At 44.3% G+C, this 25,247-nt stretch overlaps 1 protein-coding gene across 1 annotated transcript; it reads left to right on the top strand.

The window, feature by feature from the left end:
* Nucleotides 1–346: 346 nt before the first annotated feature.
* Nucleotides 347–14,292, top strand: KIFC1 (kinesin family member C1). Its single transcript, XM_075260643.1, has 17 exons — nucleotides 347–413; nucleotides 1,093–1,214; nucleotides 1,319–1,418; nucleotides 1,767–1,817; nucleotides 3,610–3,639; nucleotides 3,907–4,111; nucleotides 5,231–5,408; nucleotides 5,509–5,676; nucleotides 5,777–5,899; nucleotides 5,982–6,098; nucleotides 6,200–6,373; nucleotides 7,107–7,274; nucleotides 7,380–7,518; nucleotides 7,892–8,031; nucleotides 8,123–8,196; nucleotides 13,590–13,665; nucleotides 14,212–14,292. The coding sequence occupies exons 2-17, from the start codon at nucleotides 1,098–1,100 to the stop codon at nucleotides 14,254–14,256; spliced, it is 1,905 nt and encodes a 634-aa protein (XP_075116744.1). The 5' UTR covers nucleotides 347–413; nucleotides 1,093–1,097; the 3' UTR covers nucleotides 14,257–14,292.
* The last annotated feature ends 10,955 nt before the right edge of the window (nucleotides 14,293–25,247 follow it).

Below are 25,247 nucleotides of genomic sequence, written 5' to 3'. Positions count from 1 at the left end.
TGATCCCCTCTAATCCCAGGAACCATAGCACACAATACTGACCGATTAGTATGTCGCCCGGGTCATGTGACCACTTCTGGCAACGTATGACGCCATTTTACTGAAGACCATCTCGCCTTTACCTCATACGCACTCACCACCACAAAGATGTCTCCTCTAGCGGCTTCCAAACACTAGAGCGTCCCCGAGTCCCCGCCCAACCTGAAGCTCTTCATTCTAATTGGTTACCAGGGTGGTTCTGTCGGGTTTGTTTTGAAGGAGCGTCCAATCACGTGTCGCCTGCCGCCAGAGCTGAGAGTTCATTGGTCGGTTGCAATAGGCGGGACTTTTAGAAAACTAACCGACGCCAGGTTTGAGTTTGAACAGAAGGGATTGCGGTTAATGAGCAGAGAGGAGCGGAGTCGTGCAGGTATGTGTACGGGAGGGTATACGGGGTGTGTACGGGAGGGTATACGGGGTGTGTACGGAGGGTATACGGGGTGTGTACGGAGGGTATACGGGGTGTGTACGGGAGGGTATACGGGGTGTGTACGGAGGGTATACGGGGTGTGTACGGAGGGTATACGGGGGGTGCGGCTGTCTGCAGCTCCGTTACCGGGGCAGGAGGAGGTGGGCGCTGCCGGTAATAGTGGGCTCTATATATCTGGCTCTATTACAGCTGTCCTGCTATCCGCGTGCATATAGTCAGCAGCTGCACTACAACCCCCAGCATGCCTCCCCTCCCCCACTTTCCCATGGCATGCTGGTATTTGTAGTTCTACATCACTTGGTGTCCGTCCATCTGCTGCTGTGACCTCCATTACCCTTCTAACCTACAGGACACCCATGAGAAGTGACTCCATGTCCTAGTTCTGTAGTGATGGGGACAATGACCTCTAGATTTACCTTCATATAACCTACAACTACCCCCCAATCCCTCAGTAGATAGAAGCAGTGATGTGGAAGTCTCTCAGCTTGTCCGTTGTGACATTGTGACAATCCTGCGACTTCTATAATTACTACAATGGGGACGTTCCGAGTATTGGGGTGGTGACGGGCGTTGGTCATTAGAGCAGCCTCTACATGTCTGATGTCTTCTCTGTCTCTTTATAGTGACCATGGAGAATCAGAAGCCTCAGCAGCCATTGAAGATGTCCCGTCTGCCTGTTCCTCCAAGCAGGAAGAGGGCCCTGAGTGACGAGAACCAGGAGCTGGCACCTCGGGTACAGCTGGGGGTGCGCGTCATGTTTGTCCTTATATTACCCCGTCCTCTCTGTCGTGTCTTATTCGCACAGCTTCAAGTCAAGGTGATGATCTCTCGTTTTTTTTTTTTCTATAGAAACGCCTGAAGGCGTCGCCAGTGCGGGTTGCAGCAAGCATTGCCACCTCTAGACCCCGCGTTGCCCCAGCTGTGGCACTTCCTAAGGCTCAGGTGATTGGTAAGTAGGCGCGGCATTACCTTTCATTGCAGGGCACGGACAGGCCAAGTTTGTGGTGGGTTCCAAGCCGGGGGCCCTTCTGAGTGATGCTGATGTGTCCTCAGACAGGTCAGCGACTACCGGCATGATAGGAGCCATACTTTCCCACCAGCGGACATATAATAAGTGGTTGTGTATTCTCTTCCATTACTTTGTAAAATACTCATAACACCCATCATTGTGTGTACACTGCTCTGAATGGCAGATATCCCAATCTCTTCTTGTTGGGGCATGTCGAGGGGTCTTGACTTTGTCCAATTTTCAAACTACATCACTCCACTGCATAATACGGTATTGTCTGTTTTCCAGGGCGGCAGTCTCTTCAGGTCATACAACCAAGGAACAGGGTGAACACCTCAGGTAACCTGTGTGAGCAGACAGTGTAAGAGGGTTAGCCCCACAATTCATCTAATCCACTGTATAGGACGACATCCCACCTACCACAAGAACAGGAAGGACGACATACGTGTGTCTCCCGTCATCCCATTCAACGTGTATTGGTATACAATAGCACAAATTAATTTCTCATGGATCAAAAATTCATAATACAAGCGAGCAAAGATCCACAATTATAGGACAAATAAAATGTAACCTTTAATAATAATCGGAAATATAATTAACCCCAATGATTGGATGATATAAAAATCTGAAAATAATTGGAGTGATCTTTAGAGCCGCAAGTTATCCAAGTGCAAAGGGAACTAAAGATGGATGCAGGAGATTGACCCAGTATAACCCTGTCACCCCAGCATAGTAATGGCTGCAGGAGATTGGCCCAGTATAACCCTGTCACCCCAGCATAGTAATGGCTGCAGGAGACTGACCCAGTATAACCCTGTCACCCCAGCATAGTAATGGCTGCAGGAGACTGACCCAGTATAACCCTGTCACCCCAGCATAGTAATGGCTGCAGGAGATTGGCCCAGTATAACCCTGTCACCCCAGCATAGTAATGGCTGCAGGAGATTGGCCCAGTATAACCCTGTCACCCCAGCATAGTAATGGCTGCAGGAGATTGGCCCAGTATAACCCTGTCACCCCAGCATAGTAATGGCTGCAGGAGATTGGCCCAGTATAACCCTGTCACCCCAGCATAGTAATGGCTGCAGGAGATTGACCCAGTGTAACCCTGTCACCCCAGCATAGTAATGGCTGCAGGAGATTGACCCAGTGTAACCCTGTCACCCCAGCATAGTAATGGCTGCAGGAGATTGACCCAGTGTAACCCTGTCACCCCAGCATAGTAATGGCTGCAGGAGACTGACCCAGTATAACCCTGTCACCCCAGCATAGTAATGGATGCAGGAGACTGACCCAGTGTAACCCTGTCACCCCAGCATAGTAATGGATGCAGGAGATTGACCCAGTATAACCCTGTCACCCCAGCATAGTAATGGCTGCAGGAGATTGACCCAGTGTAACCCTGTCACCCCAGCATAGTAATGGCTGCAGGAGACTGACCCAGTATAACCCTGTCACCCCAGCATAGTAATGGATGCAGGAGATTGACCCAGTATAACCCTGTCACCCCAGCATAGTAACTCCCACCTTTACAATGGCAGTCCCAATGCTGACCCTAACATTGCCCTGTTAATATCTCCTGACACGTTTGGCATCCAAAACACCGATGCTCCTCGGGGGGATTGTTAGAAGGTCAGTTGTAACGACCAGCATAGCAGAGCCCTGCTCGGAGTGCGGGGAGCTCCTGACGGTCTTACAGTGGTGACACTTTGCATTTGGATAAATTGTGGCCCTGAAGGTGGGGTGTGACTCCCTCCGTCTGGAATGGGTAAGAGCGTTCCAGTTATTTTCCAATTTTTATACCATTCAATCTTTGTAGTTAATTACATTTTAGATGATTATTAAATGTTAAGTTTTTTGATATGAAAGTGTATTGTCTGGATGAAGAGCCCGGTACTCGCGGGGTCTGTCACTTCCATGCTGAATGAAGCAGTGGTATCATGTGAGGTCATCACTTCTTGTGGAGATCCCAGGGATCAGACACTCCAGCTATACTGTGGTCAAGTGTGTATGGGGCAACCCTCTTATTGCTTCTTCTATGTATAGATCATATTTTGATGATTTTTGTCTTGTTAAAATCTGCAAAATACTATAAAAATATTTTTTTTTTCTTTTTTTTTTTATGCTGTAGTTTCCAGCAAGCCCAAAAGCACAGCAACTGGTGAGTATAGATAGTGCTAAACATCACCTGCTTGAGCTTAGGCGGCTCCACAGTCTCTTGCATCACCCGCGCCAGTATAATGGCCGTAACTCAGCAGATGTTTACCCTCTGTATGTTGCACGGTGGCCTGTGTTCACATGGAGTGAATAAGACTAGTGGGGATGGAGGAATTATCACTCCAAGCACAGTGCATCTAGTCCGAGCCCCATCATCAGTCCGTGTATTAGATGCATAGCTATTAGAATATTGTCTGATTTATCTTTTTAGCTGCTGCTTCAGCTCCTGGCAAGAAACGTGCTGCCTGGGATCTGAAGGGTCAGGTCCATGATATGAAAGACAAAGTCACCAACTACAAAGGCAAAGTGCAGTCCTTGTCTGAGGAGAATGCTCATCTCCAGAGCACCACAGGACAGCTCCAGGGCCGACTGGAGCTTCTCAGTAAGCAAAACAATGACCTCAACCAAAAGCTATGGTGAGTGCACTCTTGTAATGAACCTTTAAGAGTTTGTTTGTTTGCTTTTGGGGTTTTTCCCACCTCCTACAGCCAGATTTAACCACTTCAGTACAGGGCCAATTTGTGGTCCAGGACCAGACACATTTTAGGTTTATTTTCTATGTGCGGTTTTGAGGGCTGTAACATTTTTCCCATATGTCTCAGTCAACTAATTTTTGCGTCTTTTTTTCGGGGACACATAGGGCTTTGTTTTTATGTTATCTTTATTTTCGAATGTGTTTTAATTTTTTTTATATCTGGGAAAATATAAACAAAATAGGAGGGAAATTGTGTCTGGTTTTCAATTATTTTATTTTTTTAAATTTAACAACACAAAGTGTCACTGAAAAACTTTATAATATAGTTTTTCCTCTCCGTTACGGTAATTTTTATTTTGTATGGTGTCGGGGGAGGGGCTATAACCTTTAATAACGGCGTTTTATTAGCATATTATTTATTTATTTTTTATTTACATTTTTTTTAAACTTTATTATATTTTTATTTTATTTTTTTCAGATGGTGTCTCCATAAAGTCATAAGAGACCTTTGGGGACATCTGATCACCTATTTTTTTTGTACTGGAGGCTGATTTCTCCTATAACTGGGGCTGGTACATTTAACCTCAGTTACAGGAGGAATACAGACTCCTGCACACTGTATACACAGTATGCAGAGCTGATCTGAGTCCTGTAGGACCCAGCAGCTCTTGTAAGACTCTGCTCCCGGGGGATCACGTGTCCGCCGGGTCAGAGGACAGCTGAATTATGGCTGCGTCCATAGCTGTGTATACAGTGCTCATTGAGCGCTGTATACACAGCGATCGAGAAGGCAGGGGAGGTAATAAATCTGCCCTGTCTTCTCTCTGGGAGCTCCGGCTGAAGTTACAGCCGGCTCCTAGTGAAAGCAGCTACACGATCTCCGTGCAGCTGCTGTGTTCTGACTGGACGTACAGGTACGTCCTGTCAGAACTAGGCAACCACTTCCCGGACGTATATAGTCTATGGGCGGTCCGGAAGTGGTTAAAAAAAAAAAAAAAAAAATCTGTATTTTCCTCATTAGTTTATTTTGCAAGCCTGCGATAATTTTTCCTGTTTTTAGTTCAGTGGAGTCGAAGCTCCTGTCAGAGCAAAGCAAACTGAGTGACTCTGAGAAGGAGGTGCAGCGCCTAACTGTGCTGTGCCAGAGGCTGCAGACCGAATTGGATATGGAGAAAAGCGCAGTCCAGGAGCTGCGGGCGACCAATGAGAATATGACGCAGCAGCTGAAGGACAAGGAGGTGAGCTGAAATGCATGTGAATTATCATCTAACACCTCTCTGATATTTTAGCCATCAACCACTAATGCCTGACACTTATTTCATCTTATCCCTCTTGAAGGGGCGGTTAATTTGCCTGGAAGGAGAGACGTCTAGACTGCAGACCATAACAAGAGAACAGAGTGAGGAGATAGATCATCTGAAACGGCGAGTAGAGGAACAGGACACACAAATATATGGGCTGGAAACCGAGCGCAGAAGACTACACAATACAGTGCAGGAGCTGAAGGTACGTGTCCTGCCACTCGGCCATCGGACTTGTTATGCATTGGGGTGTTAACACGGTCTACACTTTTACTCATTTTGGCTGCGTGTCCCTTGTACACCAGGGAAACATTCGTGTTTTCTGCAGAGTCCGGCCTACACTGCCAACCGAGGCGGCTTTCCCTGCTGGACACATTCTCTTCCCTCCTAATGACGAGAAGTCCATAGTCCTAAGTAAGATGGAGGAGGTAGGTTTTCTGTCTGACAGTCTAGTCTGGGTAATACACGAGTGTCGTCAGTATCTCAAGTATTTATTTTTGCCACTTTCAGTCTCACGTCGGTCGGGAAAAGGGTCAGTCAGTCAAATATGACTTTAATTTTGACTGCGTCTTTCCACCTACGACTAGTCAGGCCGCTGTATTTGAGGAGATCTCTTTGCTGGTTCAGGTAAATCACAAAGCCACGCTTTTTTTTTTCCTAGTTGGGTGTCTGTTCTGATTCCAATGCTTACAGTGTGCTTTTTTTTTTTTTTTTTTTTTTCCATTTAGTCAGCCCTCGATGGGTATCCTGTGTGTATATTTGCGTATGGTCAGACAGGCAGCGGGAAGACTTACACAATGGAGGGTCCAGACAACCTCTCGATGGACACCATGGGAATGATCCCCAGAGCTATCCGACAGATCTTCAGCAGTGCAGATGAGCTGAAGTCTAAAGGCTGGCAGGTAAGTGTGGTTCATGGCTTAAAGGATTGGGGTCAGAGGTCGGGCTCCACGCTTCTCTCTACTAAATACCATGTATAGAATTCTTATCTATTTAAAGAGGACCTTTCATGGTCCGGGGCACAGGCAGTTCTATATACTGCTGAATTCAGTGCACTATCGGCTTTCCTGATCTGTGCCCTGGGTGAAGAGCTAGCGGTGCCGTACCGTAGCTCTTCACAGTCAGAAGGGCGTTCCTGACAGTCAGTCAGCTACGTCCATCTCCACAGCAGCGCCTATAAGCACTGTACAGTGTGAGCGGGGAGGAATGCCCCCCTCCCCTCCTGATAGTGCTCTTCTATGGATGAGCACTGTGAGCAGAGGGGGGGGGGGGACGTTCCTCCCCGCTCATACTGTACAGTGCGATAGGCGCTGATTTGGAAAAGGACGTTCTTGACACTGTCAGAAACGCTCTTCTAACTGTAAAGAGCTACGGTACCGGGACCGCTAGCTCTTTACCCAGGGCACAGATCGGGAAAGCCGACAGTGCGCTGAATTCAGCAGTATATAGTATATAGAACTGCCTGTGCCCAAATCCATGAAAGGTCCTCTATAAGTGACTTGTATTGCAGTTGAAGAGTGCTGCTGTTTGAGGGTAAAATCTGAAGTCTGCTGCATGTGTCTGAACCCCAACCGTCCAACTGTGATGGCACGTACTATATAGATCTAATATTTCACCCTTTTTGTCTTTCTACAGTACAAGTTCACCGCTAGCTTCCTTGAGATCTATAATGAGACTCTGCGAGATCTGTTGGTACACCGACCAGATAAAAAATCCGAGTATGACATCCGTAAAGTCAGCTCTTCTAGCAATGACGTCTACGTCACCAACCTGCGTTATGTGGAGGTGTCCAGTGTTGAAGAGGTACGACTGATACGTGACCGGGCTGCTGCTTGTTGGGGAATAGATTCTGGATTTTTGTCTTTATCTGCGTGGGTTTAGTAATTTGTGTGATATCATGTTCTTCAGGTTCACGAACTTCTCAAGACGACAAAAACAAACCGCTCTGTGGCGAAAACCGCCTTAAATGATCGGTCATCTCGTAGCCACAGTGTGTTCCAACTGAAAATTGAGGGGGAAAACCGCATCAGAGATGTTCGGACGTCATGTAAGTTTATGAACTGGACCTATATTTATTTATTTTTGGTGCTAAGGACAGGCAGAATTTTCTGGGTCAATACAAGATGGTAAATGGGATGATGTCTCCAGGTTCTATACCCAGAAGATCTTGTGCTTGGCTATCTCTGCCAGTTCCATACCATTGGACAGAGCAGCACCGCTCCATTCAAATGGGGTTCTTGGTGCCCCTATTTTAATGGTTGGTGGGACTCCCGGTCAGATTCCCACTATTCAGACACGGTGCTGAATAAAATGTTGACTGGAGCAGGAAGAAGTTTTTCACACCACAGCGAGTAGTTTAATAAATTACTAGTTTAGTGTAACGAACATTGTTCAGATTTTGCTGTATTTTCTGCCATCAGCTGTCCTGAGTCTGATTGATCTTGCCGGGAACGAGCGCCTGGACCGATCTCTGTCTACAGGAGATCGCCTAAAGGAAACGCAGAGCATTAACACATCTCTCTCCACTCTGGGCATGGTTATTACTTCATTATGCAACAAGGTAATGCGTTACGTCTCTATACAAAATAGTTTCCTGTTATCTGACGGAGCTTCGCTTATCAGTCTGATGTGAAATATTTCTCTATTGCCAGGATTCACATATACCATACCGGAATAGTAAGCTGACCTATCTGCTGCAGAACAGCTTAGGAGGGAACGCAAAAGTGTAAGTCCTGTATTACCGTATACACTCGAGTATAAGCCGACCCGAATATAAGCCGAGGCCCCTAATTTTACCACAAAAAAAATGGGAAAACTTATCGACTCGAGTATAAGCCGAGGGGAGGGGGGGGGCAGCAGCTACTGGAAAATTTAAAAAATTAAAATGGTCGGCGTGTTTGGGTGCAGCTGGGGAAGGGGAGGGGGTGTTTTGGTTGTCTGTCTGCCCCTTCCCTGAGCTTGAGGACTGATTTTTGTTTTTTTTTACTATTTTATGGGAGATTCTATACATAACTATTGCAGCTGGTCATATATATATATATATATATATATATATATATATATATATATATATATATATATACAGTCCTATGAAAAAGTTTGGGCACCCCTATTAATCTTAATCATTTTTAGTTCTAAATATTTTGGTGTTTGCAACAGCCATTTCAGTTTGATATATCTAATAACTGATGGACACAGTAATATTTCAGGATTGAAATGAGGTTTATTGTACTAACAGAAAATGCGCAATATGCATTAAACCAAAATTTGACAGGTGCAAAAGTATGGGCACCCTTATCATTTTATTGATTTGAATTCCCCTAACTACTTTTTACTGACTTACTGAAGCACAAAATTGGTTTTGTAACCTCAGTGAGCTTTGAACTTCATAGCCAGATGTATCCAATCATAAGAAAAGGTATTTAAGGTGGCCAATTGCAAGTTGATCTCCTATTTGAATCTCCTCTGAAGAGTGGCATCATGGGCTACTCAAAACAACTCTCAAATGATCTGAAAACAAAGATTGTTCAACATAGTTGTTCAGCGGAAGGATACAAAAAGTTGTCTCAGAGATTTAACCTGTCAGTTTCCACTGTGAGGAACATAGTAAGGAAATGGAAGACCACAGGGACAGTTCTTGTTAAGCCCAGAAGTGGCAGGCCAAGAAAAATATCAGAAAGGCAGAGAAGAAGAATGGTGAGAACAGTCAAGGACAATCCACAGACCACCTCCAAAGAGCTGCAGCATCATCTTGCTGCAGATGGTGTCACTGTGCATCGGTCAACTATACAGCGCACTTTGCACAAATAGAAGCTGTATGGGAGAGTGATGAGAAAGAAGCCGTTTCTGCACGTACGCCACAAATAGAGTTGCCTGAGGTATGCAAAAGCACATTTGGACAAGGCAGCTTCATTTTGGAAACAAAAATTGAGTTGTTTGGTTATAAAAAAAAAAAAAGGCGTTATGCATGGCGTCCAAAAAGAAACAGCATTCCAAGAAAAACACATGCTACCCACTGTAAAATTTGGTGGAGGTTCCATCATGCTTTGGGGCTGTGTGGCCAATGCTGGCACCGGAAATCTTGGTAAAGTTGAGGGTCGCATGGATTCCACTCAGTATCAGCAGATTCTTGAGAATAATGTTCAAGAATCAGTGACGAAGTTGAAGTTACGCCGGGGATGGATATTTCAGCAAGACAATGATCCAAAACACCGCTCCAAATCCTCAGGCATTCATGCAGAGGAACAATTACAATGTTCTGGAATGGCCATCCCAGTCCCCAGACCTGAATATCATTGAACATCTGTGGGATGATTTGAAGCGGGCTGTCCATGCTCGGCGACCATCTAACTTAACTGAACTTGAATTGTTTGTCCAAAATACCTTCATCCAGGATCCAGGAACTGATTAAAAGCTACAGGAAGCGACTAGAGGCTGTTATCTTTGCAAAAGGAGGATCTACTAAATATTAATGTCACTTTTCTGTTGAGGTGCCCATACTTTTGCACCGGTCAAATTTTGGTTTAATGCATATTGCGCATTTTCTGTTAGTACAATAAACCTCATTTCAATCCTGAAATATTACTGTGTCCATCAGTTATTAGATATATCAAACTGAAATGGCTGTTGCAAATACCAAAATATTTAGAACTAAAAATGATTAAGATTAATAGGGGTGCCCAAACTTTTTCATAGGACTGTATATATATATATATATATATATATATATATATATATATATATATATATATATATATAATATATACACACTCTCTCACCGGCCACTTTATTAGGTACACCTGTCCAACTGCTCGTTAACACTTAATTTCTAATCAGCCAATCACATGGCGGCAACTCAGTGCATTTAGGCATATAGACATGGTCAAGACAATCTCCTGCAGTTCAAACCGAGCATCAGTATGGGGAAGAAAGGTGATTTGAGTGCCTTTGAACGTGGCATGGTTGTTGGTGCCAGAAGGGCTGGTCTGAGTATTTCAGAAACTGCTGATCTACTGGGATTTTCACGCACAACCATCTCTAGGGTTTACAGAGAATGGTCCGAAAAAGAAAAAACATCCAGTGAGCGGCAGTTCTGTGGGCGGAAATGCGTTGTTGATGCCAGAGGTCAGAGGAGAATGGCCAGACTGGTTCGAGCTGATAGAAAGGCAACAGTGACTCAAATAGCCACCCGTTACAACCAAGGTAGCCAGAAGAGCATCTCTGAACGCACAGTACGTCCAACTTTGAGGCAGATGGGCTACAGCAGCAGAAGACCACACCGGGTGCCACTCCTTTCAGCTAAGAACAGGAAACTGAGGCTACAATTTGCACAAACTCATCGAAATTGGACAATTGAAGATTGGAAAAACGTTGCCTGGTCTGATGAGTCTCGATTTCTGCTGCGACATTCGGATGGTAGGGTCAGAATTTGGCGTCAATAACATGAAAGCATGGATCCATCCTGCCTTGTATCAACGGTTCAGGCTGGTGGTGGTGGTGTCATGGTGTGGGGAATATTTTCTTGGCACTCTTTGGGCCCCTTGGTACCAATTGAGCATCGTTGCAACGCCAAAGCCTACCTGAGTATTGTTACTGACCATGTCCATCCCTTTATGACCACAATGTACCCAACATCTGATGGCTACTTTCAGCAGGATAATGCAATGCCATGTCATAAAGCTGGAATCATCTCAGACTGGTTTCTTGAACATGACAATGAGTTCACTGTACTCCAATGGCCTCCACAGTCACCAGATCTCAATCCAATAGAGGAGCATCTTTGGGATGTGGTGGAACGGGAGATTCGCATCATGGATGTGCAGCCGACAAATCTGCGGCAACTGTGTGATGCCATCATGTCAATATGGACCAAAATCTCTGAGGAATGCTTCCAGCACCTTGTTGTATCTATGCCACGAAGAATTGAGGCAGTTCTGAAGGCAAAAGGGGGTCCAACCCGTTACTAGCATGGTGTACCTAATAAAGTGGCCGGTGAGTGTATATATTATTGTAGTATTATATAGTAGTATATATAGTATTATTATAGTATTATTATTATTTTATTTTTTTTATTTTTATTTTTGCTTGACTCGAGTATAAGCCGGGGGGGCACAAAAAATGTGCTGAAAAACTCTGCTTATACTCGAGTATACACGTTCCTCCTAATACTTCCGTAGTAGCCATATGTATACAAAATGTAATCACGACATTGTGTATACCGTGGGGGTCTCCTTCCGTTAGCGCTGTGTTTTAGTTTTGCGGTACCCTGGAGAGAGGAATAAAAAACATACATATATTTTAAAAAAAAAATGCAGTTTATGAATTTACAGCTCAAAAGTTAAATTTGTTTCACTTGTAAAATTAGGAAACAAACAAAAATAATATATCAAAACTGCATTTTTTTCCACTTCAGTTTTGATACAGTTTTAAAGGGATAAAGGTGTTTTCAGGGCAAATTTTTTTTTTTAATAAAAGGTCTGTTATTGCTATTGATGGGTTAATACGGCACCCAAATCCGTTTAGCAGTGTTTACAGTGATTTCTGGGTTTCTCTGGGAGCGCCTTGCATCTTCTGCATTTGTTTACTGGATGTAGCTTCCTGCTGCCTCAGCTGATGCAATGCATTCTGGTAGTTGTAGGCTCTCGCTCCTCCCTTACCTTATTATATTATATCTGTTTTTTCTTCTGCAGGGAACGGCTCCTCCTCTTTTGTGACTGCCACCGCACTCGAGTCCTGGCACTGTACTGTAGCCTTCAGTACATCTGTATTGCGCAGGCTCCCACACTTGCACAACAGAGATGGAGTGTCGGCTTCAGTGCTAAGCCAGGACTATGGCTCTTTTGCACACGTGCGGGCTAATGTTGAGAAAGGAAAAAGGAGCCATTCCCTGCAGAAGGAAGCCTAGACAGGAAGAAGATAGCTAAGTATAATGGCGTGCAAGGGGGAGGGGGTAGTAGTGACTATCAATTTCAAAATTCCAAAGAAACCTATTACTAGTGACAATGCAAAAGAAATGGCAAAAAATGAAATAAAAATGTTATTGCTATACATTAAAACATATTCCCTGGGTATCAGACTAGATAACAAAGTATAACACCCCAAAGCTATCAGGACAAGGCCAGAACCTACAAATGGGCTCTTAGTGGCAGATCCTCTAGTGATAACTATCGCACACCCTTAGCCATATTGTGTCAAAAAAATAGGTGGATTGAGTGCAATATTTTATAAATTGCTTATTGCACACAGAGATCCCTCTGCACCTTGGAACAAGGGACAAGTGATGGATAAGCAGTTGTGGCGAAAGTGGCTTCAACATCCCAGCTCTAATCGTGATTTCAGGTACAGGGACTAGACACCCGCTAAATAGAACTCGGTGACGTCACTCGCTCGGTTTGGTTCTGGCCTTGTGTAGTCGCCTTGTTCTGATAGGTTTGGGGTGATATGTTATCTAGTCTGATACCCAGGGAATATGTTCTAATGTATATCAATAAAATATTTTAATTTTTGCCATTTCTTTTGGATTGACTATCCATTTCGAAAAACGGGTTGTCACTGGATAATGTCCCTGGGGCAGTCACATGAGCGCCCCCTCTGGGATGTGGGTAAATATACATTTTTGATTATGTAATTTAGAAAGTAGGCGGGGGGAGGGTGTTTAGATTAGTTAAGGGTTTTCTAGTTATCCTGGACATCCCCTTTAAGTGCAACATAACTGCACTGTGTTAATACACCCTCAAAGCCTACACCGTCCTGTACTTTCCAACCATCTCTACTCGGCACATATCAACATTCATCTTTCTATCATCCACAACTCACAGATCAGGCTTCCCACATATTGTAGTGGCCCCACTCGCCTTATAATGGTCACCAGTGGCCCCCTACACTGTGTATGTGCTGTATAAATAAAAATACTTACCCCACCTGGTCTCACTGAGCTATTTGCAGTTCTCCTTCCCTGCTCTGACTTGCAGACATCACTAGCAGCTGCCTGAATGGTGGAGCAGGAAGCTGAAGACTGAATCCAGATCCGGGGGAGGGGGTGGTAAATGTATTTGGAGGGATGTTCTGTATGTTCCATCCTCTCCACAGTTCTCACATTATCCTTACCTTCTTTCTTAGGTTGATGTTTGTTAACATTTCCCCCTTGGAGGAAAACTTTGCGGAGTCTGTGAACTCTTTACGATTCGCCAGCAAGGTAAGTCATTTATGGGGACACATGTTGGGGTGCGATCACGTCTGCGGTGTTTTGGGCCATCCTTCTGCTCTGTCCTAGGAACAGAAGAATGGGCTAAACCTTAAACTGATCCCTCTGATGAAGAACAACAAATAATCCCAAGGGATCCCATTGCCTATAATGGGGCCTGTTAGATATCTCTTCTCTGTGACTTAGCCAGATGCACAAGCTATACTCCTGGAGTTAGGCGGAGGTTTTATTAGACCTTCTTTTACACTGATGTTATTGCTCCCTGAGATTACAGGCAAATGTAAGTGCAAAAACTGCACAGGTATGACGGCCATATTACTTGTCTGCACAAAGGAAAGGTTTAGGACTTATTCTGGACACACAGACCCTTAAAAATACACCACGGACATGTGTACAGGGCACTGCCTATGCTCAAGGCTGCAAACAATGGAGCCGTACATTAAGGGAACCTTTAAGACAGACTTGTTCCCCCATGTAATAATGCCCATGGGGTTGTTACTAATATTATTGCTTATATATTACATTCTGCTGTTTCAGGTCAATGAATGTGTAATCGGAGCAGCGCGGGCAAACAGGAAATAAGAAGAATTTTGCAGCGTTTTTTTGTTATTTTTTTTTTTATCCTTTGTGTCTTAACCTTTTTAGTGTGCAATTGTCCACTGACACATTATAATATCCATGTGTTGTACCTTCATGTCACATACAGTGTGTGTTGGCAATGTGCCGCTGCAGTTTCTGGAGTTGTGAAGTTCAGCAAAAAAAAAAAAAAAGTCGTTTTAATTTCTCCCATTCTATTTCACCCCAAAACTGCAATGAAAGCTGCTGTGTGTGAAACCATCCTAAGGCCGTGATACCTCCATATTATATGGCCTGCATTATTACCATGAATTGGATGGCCCAAACTATGGCATGATGGAGATCTATACTGCAGGTGATTAGACCTGTGGTCAGGACCGGTTTAGCAGTGGTATTATGGATGTTATATGTGTATGTAGAGTATGATGAATAAATGTTTATATACCTTTATAAAATAAACTTTTTTTTTATCTAATGGTTGGTTAAAACTAACGCTCGGGGACTCAGTCCCACATAACACTTACAATATTCTGTTCCAGGCAGAAACACAGTGGCGCTATATAGTCTTATGGGGTCTACATGTAACCTCTTTAAGCAGATAAACCCCAAGTGGAAAACGGAAATCCGAATGTTAGTGTTAACCAAGAATAATAATAATGGTGAAGAATAATCTTATAGCTGTCTGTACATATGTAAATATGCTTGATGTGTTTTTACTGTAATTAAATTTGCTGTTTGTACATGTGTGGTCCACTTACTGGTGCGTCTGATAAAGGCCACACAACCCCAACCAATTGTGTAAGCATCGGTTATATCGGGTGTAGCCTATGCTTTGTACTCTCACCTACAGTGTTGGCCAAAAGTCTTGTCCCCCCTGCAGTTCTGTCAGATAATCCTTGGTGTCTCCCAGATAATGATTACAAGCACAAACTCTTTGGTAATATCTTCATTTATTTTGCTTGCAATGAAAAAAACACAAAAGAGAATGAAAAAAAAGTCACATCATTGATCATTTTACACAAAACTCCAAAACTGGTGCGGACAGAAGTATTGGCGCCCTCAGCCTAATACTTGGCGGCACAACCTTTAGACACAATAACTGCGCACAACCGCTTCCGCTAACCAGCAATGAGTTTCTTACAAGGCTCTGCTGGAATCTTAGACCCTTCTTCTTTGGCTCCTGCTCCAGGTCTCCCCTGAGATGTGAAGGGGGCCTTCTCCAAACTGCCACCAAGAGATCTCTCCCCCTCCCCCACAGGTGTTCTATGGGATTCAGGGCTGGACTCATTGCTGCCACTTTACAAGTCTCCAGGGCTTTCTCTCACCACCATTTTCTAGTGCTGACCTGAAGTGTGTTTTGGGTCATTGTCCTGCTGGAAGAGCCCCGACCTCTGAGGGAGACCCAGCTTTCTCACACTGGGCCCTACATGATGCTGCACAATGTGTTGGTCGTCTTCAGACTTCATAATGCCATGCACACGGTCAAGCAGTCCAGTGCCAGAGGCAGCAAAGCAACCCCAAACCATCAGGGACCTCCGCCATGTCTGACTGTAGGGGGCGTCTTCTTCTCTTTGAAGGCCTCTTTTTTTTTTTTTTTTTCCCCTGTAAACTCTATGTTGATGCCTTTTCCTACTTTTGTCTCCTCTGACCAGAGAACATTCTTCCAGAACGGTTTTGGCTTTCTCAGGTACGTTTTGGCAAACTCCAGCCTGGCTTATGTCTCTGGGTAAGAAGTGGGGTCTTCCTGGGTCTCCTACCATACAGTCCCTTCTCATTCAGACGCTGACGCTGGATAGTACGGGGTGACACTGTTGTACCCTCGGACTGCAGGGCAGCTTGGACTTGTTTGGATGTTAGTCGAGGTTCTTTATCCACCATCCGCACAATCTTGCGGTGAAATCTCTCGTCAATGTTTCTTTTGCGTCCACATCTAGGGAGGTTAGCCACAGTGCCATGGGCTTTACACTTCTTGATGACACTGCGCACGGTAGACACAGGAACATTCAGGTCTTTGGAGATGGACTTGTAGCCTTGAGATTGCTCATGCTTCCTCACAAGTCCTCAGACAGTTCTTTGGTCTTCTTTCTTTTCTCCATGCTCAATGTGGTCACACAAGGACAGAGGTGGAGTTAACTTTAATCCATTTCAACTGGCTGCAAGTGTGATTTAGTTATTGCCACCACCTGTTAGGTGCCTCAGGTAAGTAACAGGTGCTGTTAATTACACAAATTAGAGAAGCATCACATGATTTTTCAAACAGTGCCAATACTTTTGTCCACCCCCTTTTTTATGTTTGCTGTGGAATTATATCCAATTTGGCTTTTTGACAATTCTTTTTGTGGTTTTTCATTGAAGACAAATTAAATGAAGAAAATACCAAATAATTTGTGATTGCAATCATTTTCTGGAAGAAACAAAGTATTGTCTGACAGAATTGCAGGGGGGCCAATACTATATATCAGTTCAGATAGCTAGTGACTGCTAAAAAAAAAAAAAGAAAAAAAACCCTCTTCTGCTATAATGTAACCCTTACTATATACAGTCTTCCTTTTCTGCATCTTGTGCAATGTGTTCAGTATTTTGTTTTTTCTGTTACTGGACTCTGCGAGGACACACGCTACTTGAGCATTTGGCAGCAGTGGAATCCCCAGCGATATGGAGCAGGACGCTTCTTTTATCCGTGTCCTGTTGCGATCTCTGATTTCCACTAAAAAAATGAGAAGCAGATTTTGTCATGTGAACATACCCTAAGGTAGCCCCGTGCTCAAAAATGCCCAAACTATTAAAATATTTCTCCCATACCTTGAATGATGTAGCGCGGAATAACATCAAAATGGCTAAATGGCTGGGTTTTTTTTTTTTTTTTCAACACTTTGCCTCCTAAAAACAATAGAGTAAAAAGTGATCAAACCATCAGACCCGCCCTCACATGGAATCAGTAAGAACACCATCTTGTCCCATATAAAAATACGGCATACCCAGCTCCATGCAATGGTACAACTATCAGAACAGGGTGACACAAAAACATTTCTCTATTTTGCAAAGTTTTTCATTTTTTTTAAAAAGGCGTCCAACCATCACAAATACTCTATAAATTTGGTATGGCCTTGCTCACACTGACCTACACAATACAGGTAACGTTATTTTAACCACACAATCATCGCCATAAAAATTAAACACGTATGAAATTGGCAGAAATTTGTTTTTTTTCTTCCAAATTCCTCCTCATTCTGATTTTTTTTTTCCAGCTTCCCAGTACATTGGCCAGGATAGTGAGTGATTCCATTACAAAGTACAATTAGTCCTGCAAATAATAAGCCATCGTGTGACTGTGCAGGGGAAAAAATACGGCTCTTGGAAGGCGGAGAAGAAAAAGCAGATCTGCAAAATGTGCTCAGTCTCTAAGTGGTTAATAGATGTCTTAGGCTGCATTCACACTACGTAACGCCAGCGTGTATCACAGCCGTACACGCCGGTGTTACAGCAGGGCTGCCGGACACTTCCCATTCATTTCTATGGGAGCCGGCATGCGAGTACTCCCCATAGAAATGAATGGAAAAAAGCAGTCCATTCATTTCTATGGGGAGCGCTCGCATGCCGGCTCCCATAGAAATGAATGGGAAGTGTCCGGCAGCCCTGCTGTAACGCCGGCGTGTACGGCTGTGATACACGCTGGCGTTCCGTAGTGTGAATGCACCCTTAGATTGCCGTAGTCAGGCTTTCCTAGTGAAGTCGTCATGTTTGCAGGTCAGGCACGTCACCCAGCTTTCTGTACGCCTCTGTGTGTTGTCTATGAGTGTGGACCATCGCATAAGTGTCGCACCCCACATGTGTATCTGACAATCTATAGCAATAGTGTAGGTGTGTAATAGGACCATAAATAATATGTCACTATATATGGATAACTCTATAGATTGTACCCAGGATACACCATTGTGTAAGAAATGGATTGTCAGAAATTTGTTTTGTCGTATTTAGATGAATATTGTAACCCATGCTATTCAATACAGGGTCAACAGCTCTCAACCTTCTCCTTAACCTCTGGTCGGTGCTTTTACCGATCGGAAGTTTTAACCCTTTGATTGCGATGGTCAATCATGACCACCGGAAACAAAGGGTTTGCGCCCTTTCATATTATTTTTATTCTTATGAACAGCTTAAAGGGTTAACAAACATCCCAAATGCTGTTTTGATAATGGGGTGATTTATGGGGGTTTCTATTATTTAGGCCTTTATAATTCCTTACAGAACTGAAGTCGTCCCTAAAAAATTAGTTTGGGGAATTTTCTTGTAAATCTGGAAAATCGCTGTTACACTTATAAGCCTTGTGACGTCCAAAATGAATTAAAAGACAATCAAAAGATGATGGCGATATAAAGCAGAGATATAGGAGATAATATGTATTCATGTATTTGGGTGGTATGACTATCTGCCTGAAAAGCAGAGAATTTCACATTTTGAAAATTGCAATTTTTTCAAAATTTCCATCAAATTTCCTATTTTTTATATAAATAAATACAAAAATATTGATTAGATTTTACCACTAACATGAAGTATAATGTGTTACGAGAAAACAATCTCAAAATCACTTGTCTAAGTTATAGCGTCTCAAAGTTATTGCCATATAAAGTGACACAGGTCAGTTTTGAAAAGAGAGGCCCGGTCCTTAACGCACTTCTGGGCTGTGTCTCTAAGGGGTTAAGTGATACAGGTCTCGTATCTGACGAGTTTATTATAACGTAGTCTCTTAATACACAAGAACTACTTACTCCATGGGGTGCGCCTAAACACATTTTATACTCTGCCTCCACCCTTGCACAGAGCTGGTGGTGTCACACTACTCCACCCACACATGACCAAACTCCTCAGCAGCCCACATGCCGCCCGTATATAACACCCTACAAACTGCAATACAGATTCTGGAACATGTGCGGTGCACAGATAATACCGAGGTCATTTCACTGCACATGTGACACAATTGGCTTGCAATGACACGTCCTCGCTAGTAGCATATCAGTCTGGTTAAGACCTCATGAATTGCAGGGCTGAGATGGGATTAACCATTTAAGGCTAAGGCCCCACAGGCCGAACCTCTATGCTAAAGCCCTGCGGGAACAACCGCGGCGTAAATGCATTGCAGTTCTTCCCGCAGCGCTTTGTACAGAAAGTTGAAAGCGTTTTCCTCCGCTGACTTTGTTACAATTATATTTACGGGAAAGCCGTAGATTGACATGCTGCGATTTTCAAAACCGCAATGGTTTTGGAAATCGCAGCGTGTCCACACTGCAATTTTTTTCTGCAAAGTGGGCATGGGATTCGCTTGAATCCCATCCACTATGCAAGTATTGTAAAACGATGCTATTTTTCCTGCAGCGTTTATGCCATGGCCAAATCATGGCATTTCCGACCTGGAATTTTTTCTCTAGCCCCCAGCATTCCTGAGCTATCAGTGCTGTTAGTTTTGGTGCCTCGTCATACTCTATACTGTCAGGAGGGCAGTACCAGGTAGGAGCAGCTAAGGGGTGTGATTCTGGCATCGTCTGCTTCTGATTGGAGCTCTGAATCACACACCCCTGCCTGTCACCGCCCTCCTGACATTACAGAGCTTAAATAGCACATCAGGCACCAAAACTAACTGCACGTATTGCTCGGGAATGGTGGAGGCTACAGAGAAAATTCCAACTGTGCTTGAATCAATGGAGCAGCGACTATTAACAGATACTAAGAACAAAAATTGGTGGAAGTGGTTAAAGGTCAAAAAGTGCGAATACACAGCAGAATTTCTTTTGCCCTGCAAGCTGCTGCAACAGAAACTAAGGCCCCGTTCACACGGATCAAGAGGGGGTGGATTTTGGCACTGGATCCACTTCATAATCCGCCCCCTCACAATTGCGGTCTATGTAGACGGCTAGCTTACTTTTTTCGGTGAGTGGCATGTTACCGCTGACATGCAGGGTTTGTACACAGACCTCACAGCTGTCAGCCTTTGTATTACATTGTGAAGGTTGAAATACACAGGTTACACCGGTAGCAATCACTGGTTTTAGTTACAGCATGCAGAAGAGATTTGTATAATCCTCATAGACTCTGCTGCTGCTGTAACCTGCAGCTGGATTGTTGCTAGACATTGTGCAGCAACTAACCATTGCCTAATGCAGGTATATTCATGTACACAGTCTTACAGTCTTATTCACACTTATCTACTTAGTTCAGTATTTTGCATTGCTATTTTGAAGGCAAAACCCCAGTAGTTGGTATGAAAGGTCCAAATCCATTCTCCTGAGTCATTAGAGTATAAAGATTGGGTGACATTTAGCAACCCCTTTAAGACACTTTTCTGGCCTAAGGCCCCAGGGGCTGTAATCGCAGTACTAAAGCGCTGTGGAAAGAACCGCTGCGTGATCGCATTGCGGTTCTTTCTGCAGCACTTTGAAGAGAAAGTTCACAGTTTTCCTCCGCAGACTTTCTCTTCCTATTATATCTACAGGAAAGCTGCTGGCGTTTCCATAGATATAATTGACATGCTGCGATTTGCAAAGCCACAACGGCTCCACACTGCATTTCCGCAAAGTGGGCATTGAATTCGCATGAATCCCATCCCCTTTGCTTGCACTGTAAAACGCAGCGATTTTCCCCACAGTGTTTCCGCCGCAGGCAAATCGTGGTGTTTACGTCCCATGGGGCCCCGGATAATATTGTGGTGCTCATTTGGTACAATGTCCTTTCTTACACCAAACATGTACCACAACCCCATTCTGCAAGTCACTCTCCACATTGTGCGAACGTGGACTGAGCAAGAAAGGCCCAGAATATTTATTATAACTCACAACCAGTTTTTTGGCACAAATTATAATGGAAACCTTTCCAAGTTCCTAACTGGTGTAGATTTGCATTCTGGTACATGGGAATGTGCCTGATGTATGAAAAGTCTGGAGCCCTGCACCCGTCAGAGCCTTTATCAAGTATGGTGTAGCGATCACAAGTCTTAAAGGGATTATCCCTTGAAGTGAAAACAGCCGGATCTGGCTACCGTTGCCTATTCAGCCTCAACGCAGCCAGGCTGAATGTGGGCGTGACTGCTGTTCGCCTCTTCCTGACATCCGCTCTACTAAGACACCAGATGTTGGGTATTTAAATATGGCGGACACTTAGGAGCTGCCATAGCCACCAGGTCTCTTGACCCTGCGCTAATGCCTGTGATCAGTGCCCACATTAGCATTGTAATACATTGCATCAGTCAACAGACCCCTGTGGTATCCCTAGACGTTCCCCAAAATGGTAGAATGATAAAGTACACCTGCCCCACAAAAGACGCCCTGTGCATGGCAACGGTTTTGCAAAATTTTTTTATTTTTTTTTTTTGCAAAGTTTGGGATATTTTTAAGGGGTTAAAATGTAAACAAAACTATATAACTCTGTTATCCCTAGAATCGTACTGACCCCTAGGATACAGGTGACGCGCCATTGTGGCTGCACAGTGAACGCCATAAAAATGAAGCCAGTACATTACATTACAGTGCCACAATGAAGAACAGTTTGTCCTGCAAACATTAAAGGGGCTCTATCAGCAAAATCATGCTGATAGAGCCCCACATATGCGTGCATAGCCTTTAAAAAGGCTATTCAGGCACCGTAAATGTTAAATTAAACTACCCCCCCGTTTTAAAATAATAACTTAAAAAAGAATGTGATTTACTTACGGAACGTGCACGCTGGGCGGGCATTCAGGGTGTGTCTTCATCTTCTTCCCCGCCTCTTCTTCCTCCGACGTCTTCGGGTCCCGTCCTCCTCCAGCGCTTGCTCGCGGACACTGATAAAAAAAATATAGCCCGGGCGCATGCGCAGTAGCCATAGTAGAAGCCGCGTGCTACTGCGCATGCGCCCGGGCTTTTTTTTTTTATCAGTGTCCGCGAGCAAGCGCCGGAGGAGGACGGGACCCGAAGACGTCAGAGGAAGAAGAGGCGGGGAAGAAGAAGACGGCGCACCCTGAATGCCCGCCCAGGGTGCACGTTCCGTAAGTAGAGAACATTCTTATATAAGTTATTATTTTAAAACGGGGGGGTAGTTTAATTTAACTTTTACAGTGCCTGAATAGCCTTTTTAAAGGCTATGCACGCATATGTGGGGCTCTATCAGCATGATTTTGCTGATAGAGCCCCTTTAAGCCCTCATATGGCTCTGTGAATGGAAAAATAAAAAAGTTATGGGGTTTGGAAAGTGGAGAGTGAAAACCAAAAATCAGAAGATGCCAGTGGCAGAAAGGGGTTACGGAATCTAATTCCTCCTCCTTACCAGCCTGTGCCCATATAGAGGGGGAGGGGGAGGCTGCTCGTTGATGTAGGGCTCATTCTTATCTTTAAAGGGATCCAATCATTGGAATCCCATTTTTTCTCCCTAACACGTAGGAATAACCTTAAGAAAGGTGTTACTTCTCCAGCCTTTAGATGTCTTCTCTGCGCCGCCCGCCATTCGCTAGAAATACCAGTTTTCTTCTGTATGCAAATGAGTTCTCTTGCAGCACTGGGGGCGCACCAATTCGTCTGAAACACCTTTCTCCACTTCTTCTTCCGGCGCTGGGCTTCAACCTTCTAGGCACAGCCAACTGTGTAAGAGGCCACAAGAAAATGGCCGCGGGCAAGCACAGTTGGCTCTGTCCGAGGCCCAATGGAGGAGCCAAGTGCGCATGCCTAGAAGGACAGAAGACGCAGGGAGAAGGCATTCCAAACGAAGATGGAGGCGGCGCTAGAGAGTTCTCTCACAGCATTGGGGATGCCTCTAGTGCTGTTTGAGAGCTGAGGACCGCCCCCAGTGCTGCAAGAGAAGTCATTTGCATACAGAAGAAAACCGGGATTTCTACTGAATGGCGGGGCGGAGAAGACATCTAAAGGTAGGAGAAGAGGCTTTCTTAAGGCTATTCCTACGTGGTAGGGTGTATTCACACGGAGTAAAATGGTGAGGAATTTGGTGTGGAATTTCAGCACTGATAGTAAAGCCTCTCATTGACTTCAATGGGTTCTGCTAACAGACAAATGGGAGGTTTTACTTTCAGCGCTGAATTTCCACACCCAATTCCTGACCATGTGATTGCACCTCAGGGAGACAACATGGGATTGCAATGATGGGATCACTTTATAAACATAGCAGTGTGACCAGAGCACCCTGACTGACAAAAAGGCTTCCTGTAGAATGGTTCGGTCTCAGATCTGCCAAAAAATGTAAAAGAAGCCTCAACCAAACTCTGATCTGTAACCATGGAGCTTCTGTACAGTCATGGCCGAAAGTTTTGAGAATGATACAAATATTAATTGTTACAAAGTCTACTGCTTCAGTTTTCCTAATGGCAATTTGCATATACTCCAGAATGTTATAAAGAGTGATCAGCTTAACAGCAATTACTTGCAAAGTCAATATTTGCCTAGAAAAGGAACTCTATCCTCCAAAATACATTTCAACATCATTGCAGCCCTGCCTTAAAAGGACCAGCTAACATCGTTTCAGTGATTGCTCCATTAACACAGGTGTGGGTGTTGATGAGGACAGGGCTGGAGATCAATCTGTCATGATTAAGTAAGAATGACACCACTGGACACTTTAAAAGGAGGCTGGTGCTTGGCATCATTGTTTCTCTTCTGTTAACCATGGTTATCTCTAAAGAAACACATGCAGTCATCATTGCACTGCACAAAAATGGCCTAACAGGGAAGAGTATCGCAGCTAGAAAGATTGCACCTCAGTCAACAATCTATCACATCATCAAGAACTTCAAGGAGAGAGGTTTCATTGTTGGCAAAAAGGCTCCAGGGCGCCCAAGAAAGACCAGCAAGCACCAGGACCGACTCTTAAAAGTGTTTCAGCTGCGGGATCGGGCTACCAGCAGTGCAGAGCTTGCTCAGGAATGGCAGCAGGCAGGTGTGAGTGCATCTGCACGCACTGTGAGGCGGAGACTCTTGGAGCAAGGCCTGGTCTCAAGGAGGGCAGCAAAGAAGCCACTTCTCTCCAGAAAAAACATCAGGGACAGACTGATATTCTGCAAAAGGTAGAGGGAGTGGACTGCTGAGGACTGGGGGAAAGTCATTTTCTCTGATGAATCCCCTTTTCGATTGTTTGGGACATCTGGAAAACAGCTTATTGGGAGAAGACGAGGTGAGCGCTACCACCAGTCTTGTCTCATGCCAACTGTAAAGCATCCTGAAACCATTCATGTGTGGGGTTGCTTCTCAGCCAAGGGAATCGGCTCTCTCACAGTCTTGCCTAAAAACACAGCCATGAATAAAGAATGGGACCAGAATGTCCTCCAAGATCAACTTCTCCCAACCGTCCAAGAGCAGTTTGGCCATCAACAATTCCTTTTCCAGCAAGATGGAGCACCTTGCCATAAAGCAAAGGTGATAACTAAATGGCTCAGGGAACAAAACATAGAGATTTTGAGTCCATGGCCTGGAAACTCCCCAGATCTTAATCCCATTGAGAACTTGTGGTCAATCATCAAGAGACGGGTGGACAAACAAAAACCTACAAATTCTGACAAAATGCAAGCATTGATTGTGCAAGAATGGACGGCTATCAGTCAGGATTTGGTCCAGAAGTTGATTGAGAGCATGCCAGGGAGAATTGCAGAGGTCCTGAAGAAGAAGGGGCAACACTGCAAATATTGCAACGCTGCAGTAACTCATTCTAACTGTCAGTATAAGCTTTTATTACTCAGAATATGATTGCAATTCTATTTCTGTATGTGATAAAAACATCTGACAAACACACAGAAAAACCAGAGGGAGCAGATCATGTGACAAGAGAAGATTTGTGTCATTCTCAAAACTTTTGGCCATGACTATATGTGCATAATGATCTGTAGTCATGGAGCTTCTGTATGTGCACTGTATTGTCCGCATTGTATTGTCTGCACTGTATTATGTGCACTGTATTATCTGCACTGTACTATCTGCACTGTATTATGTGCACCGTATTGTCCGCACTGCTGTGGCCCGGGCCTTACATGG

This window comes from Leptodactylus fuscus, chromosome 11, assembly GCF_031893055.1.
Source record: "Leptodactylus fuscus isolate aLepFus1 chromosome 11, aLepFus1.hap2, whole genome shotgun sequence".
Taxonomy (NCBI): Eukaryota; Metazoa; Chordata; class Amphibia; order Anura; family Leptodactylidae; genus Leptodactylus; species Leptodactylus fuscus.
The sequence above is the reverse complement of the archived record's forward strand: the minus strand, read 5'-3'. Positions and strand labels throughout refer to the sequence as shown.